General features: G+C 39.7%; 1 protein-coding gene across 1 annotated transcript; it reads left to right on the forward strand.

Moving 5' to 3' along the window:
* Nucleotides 1-1,444: 1,444 nt before the first annotated feature.
* Nucleotides 1,445-2,895, forward strand: LOC146488122 (uncharacterized). The gene has a single exon (XM_085119864.1). The coding sequence runs from the start codon at nucleotides 1,639-1,641 to the stop codon at nucleotides 2,872-2,874; it is 1,236 nt and encodes a 411-aa protein (XP_084975990.1). The 5' UTR covers nucleotides 1,445-1,638; the 3' UTR covers nucleotides 2,875-2,895.
* The last annotated feature ends 252 nt before the right edge of the window (nucleotides 2,896-3,147 follow it).

Here is a 3,147-nt window from a genome sequence, read left to right on the forward strand (position 1 = left end):
AGCCTGCGTGACAAATTCGTCAGCATTCGTTACAGTCTTGGTAACCGTGCGTCCTATTGAAATCCCAGCCGCGGTCGCTAAGCGCGCGAGTGTTAACTTATAATCCCCCCTGGGTAGGAACCAAACTCGATCAATCGTGCGAAGCTCGTAAGAAGAAACTATGTCCATCTCCATATAAGGAAGCAAAGGATGCCCGCTCCTGGGGGTCTAAAAGGCCGATAGAAGTCTGGTAACGAAGAATGTCGGACAATGTTAGGGAGAGAGAAAACTGGAAACAAGAGTTGCTTCGCGTTCAAAATATGTGGTTAGTTGGAAGCTGTTTCACCGGAATATTTCGTTGTTTGTTTTGAATACCTTGCCATGGAACCACAAACTAACTTCATTCCAGGTTTGGAAAAAAATACCATCGTTTAAAGTGCGTTTACTCCAGTTCAGCGCTTGAAAGACGTTTTTCAAAGTGTTCGATTTGTTTTCTTCTGTATTACAGCGATTGTTGCATTTTGCCATAAATATCTTTATCTCTTTAAGCTTGTTAGAAGTGCAAGTAATTTAACTGCAACAAATTTCATACGATGTTGAAACCATCCGAAGAAGCTGGAGTTGGCGATCGCTCAAGCTGGGAAGACCAGACTGCAATACGTCAAGTAATGTTTGTAAAAATCCTGAATAAAATGTTATTACATGTAATGGAACTTTTTCCTTCGTTAATCTACTTCTTGACCTTCTTCTGTTTATCTGACTTAGAAAAATTGTCATTGATTTCAATACACAGTTTGGCCAACAGCAATCCAATAAACTAAGCATTTTTCAAAGCCCAAATATATCAATCCAGTCATATATTTCAAAATTGTTTTTGACTTCTTCCATATGGGGAGAGTAATCTTTTTGTCATATTTTGTAACTAGCAAGGGGTGGAAGGAGTTTGCAGTGCTCTTACCAGGTGCAGACGAATTTGAAAAACAATGCCTATTGTATTTTCGTTTCAGTGATTGGCCAATAGCTCTAATCTCCTAGCAACGGTTAAATCGCTTCCTACCCAGTCACTTTTTAGTGTTAACGCTCGCCCGCTTAGCGGCCGCGCCTGGGGTTTCAATAACATGGCACGGTTACCAAGACTTAACGAATACATGCTGGCGATATAAAAATGTCATGGCTATTCTACAAGAAATAAATGGGGAGAAACGACCAGAAAAGACAAAAGACTACTTCATTGTGAATAATTCAACTTAATTTAAAATTATGATTATGATTATGATTATGATTATGATTATGATTATGATTATGATTATGATTATGATTATGATTATGATTATGATTATGATTATGATTATGATTATGATTATGATTGTTATTATTATTATTATTATTATTATTATTATTATATTTTTTCTCGGTTTTGTTGTTGATTTTTTCTTCTAGGAATGTTTGAACACTTAGCTTAGGGCCGGGTCGCACTACAGGATAAAATTGGTTTTGTTGAGATAATATTTCGCTCAAATTTCTGTTTCCGGTAAAAAAATGTTTTGTTAAGTCTGGGTCGCACAGTCAACTAGTTATGTCAACCGTGTGTCAACAGAAGAAGATAAAATTTCATCTCCCGCCAAAAGTGAGTCACATAATCACGCTGTTTACAACAACATGGAACCACAACGGGCAGCTTTCGCTTTCCTTGGAATGATATTTCTTTTAAAATGTATGGAGGTTAGAATTGCAAGTACTTTTAATATGTATGCTAGCTACAGTCTTCATAACCTGAATACTCAACTGGCGCTGTTGGAGTACGAGCGCCAAGTCCGGCAACGTAGACGACGAAGACGACCCAATCCATACCGTTGGCGATTGCCAAGACCAAATGTGTCTTGGTTTGAAATACATTTCAGGGACCGAGCAATTCCTGCGATGTATTTCAAAAGTCAACTTCGAATGACGAGGGATACGTTTGATGTGCTTCTAAATGTGCTGCGTCCATTTCTTTTGAGACAAAACACAGCGCTGCGTGACTGTATTCCTCCAGAGAAGGTACTTGCCCTCGGGCTTTACCGTCTTGCACATGGAAACTCATACCTAACGATAGGCGCTACCTTCGGTGTAGGGAAAAGTACCGTGATTGAAGCAGTGCAAGATGTTACTGAAGCGCTGTTTGAAGTGAGAAATGAGTACATAAAATTTCCAGTTACCGAAGCAGAGACTAGAGCTTGTGTTGAAACATTTGCCGAACTCTCTGATCTTCCCAATATTGCCGGGGCTATTGACGGCACCCATATTCAGATAAAGGCACCCCTTGAAAGCGCCGTGGACTATTTCAGTCGATATCATCAACATGATTTCATAGTCCAAGGGGTAGTGGACGGTAGAAAAGTGTTCCTCGATTTTGCTGCGGGATTTCCTGGCAGCCTACACGATGCACGAGTATTGAGGAACAGCACGTTGTACAGACGCGCAGAAGGCGATGAAGTTCTGAGAAACCCCACTGCACAGGTTGGTCATCATGTCATTCGGCCTTATCTGGTGGGGGATAGCGCTTATCCACTTGTACCATGGCTGCAGAAACCATTTCCCGAGGCTACTAGAGACCGGGATGAGATTGCATTTAATAAAGAGCTGACTGCCGCTAGAGTGTCTGTAGAATGTGCCTTTGGTATTTTGAAGAGCCGATGGAGGATTTTAGCTAAGCGTTTAGACAGTAGCATTGACTTTGCAGTCAAGAGTGCAGTAGCCTGTGCAGTACTCCATAACTTCTGCATAATGAACGGTGATGAATGGGAAGACGAGGATGGAAATGATGGTGACGATAACGCGGATGATGATGTTAATACAATGCACGATGGAGATAACGTAAGGGAGATTTTAAAAGAATATATTTCTTCCTTGTAAACCTGGCTTTTATTATCGTCACAGTAGAAGTTTAATCGGTAAATCCGACTTGTACGTAGGCTACCAAACAGTAAACATTTAGAAGAAACAAAGTTACTGGCTCAATGATAATCAGAACAGTGCAATGCTACAAATGGCAATTAATTTTATTGTTGAACATCTGTTATTACTAGTGAAAAAAAACGCAAAATATACTTAGTTTATCCGAAATAAAACAATTTAAAATTTCATTTTCCTTTTAATGTCAGTATAATTGTCTTTTCCTGTACGATG

This window comes from Pavona decussata, unplaced genomic scaffold, assembly GCF_977016875.1.
Source record: "Pavona decussata unplaced genomic scaffold, jaPavDecu1.1 SCAFFOLD_11, whole genome shotgun sequence".
Taxonomy (NCBI): Eukaryota; Metazoa; Cnidaria; class Anthozoa; order Scleractinia; family Agariciidae; genus Pavona; species Pavona decussata.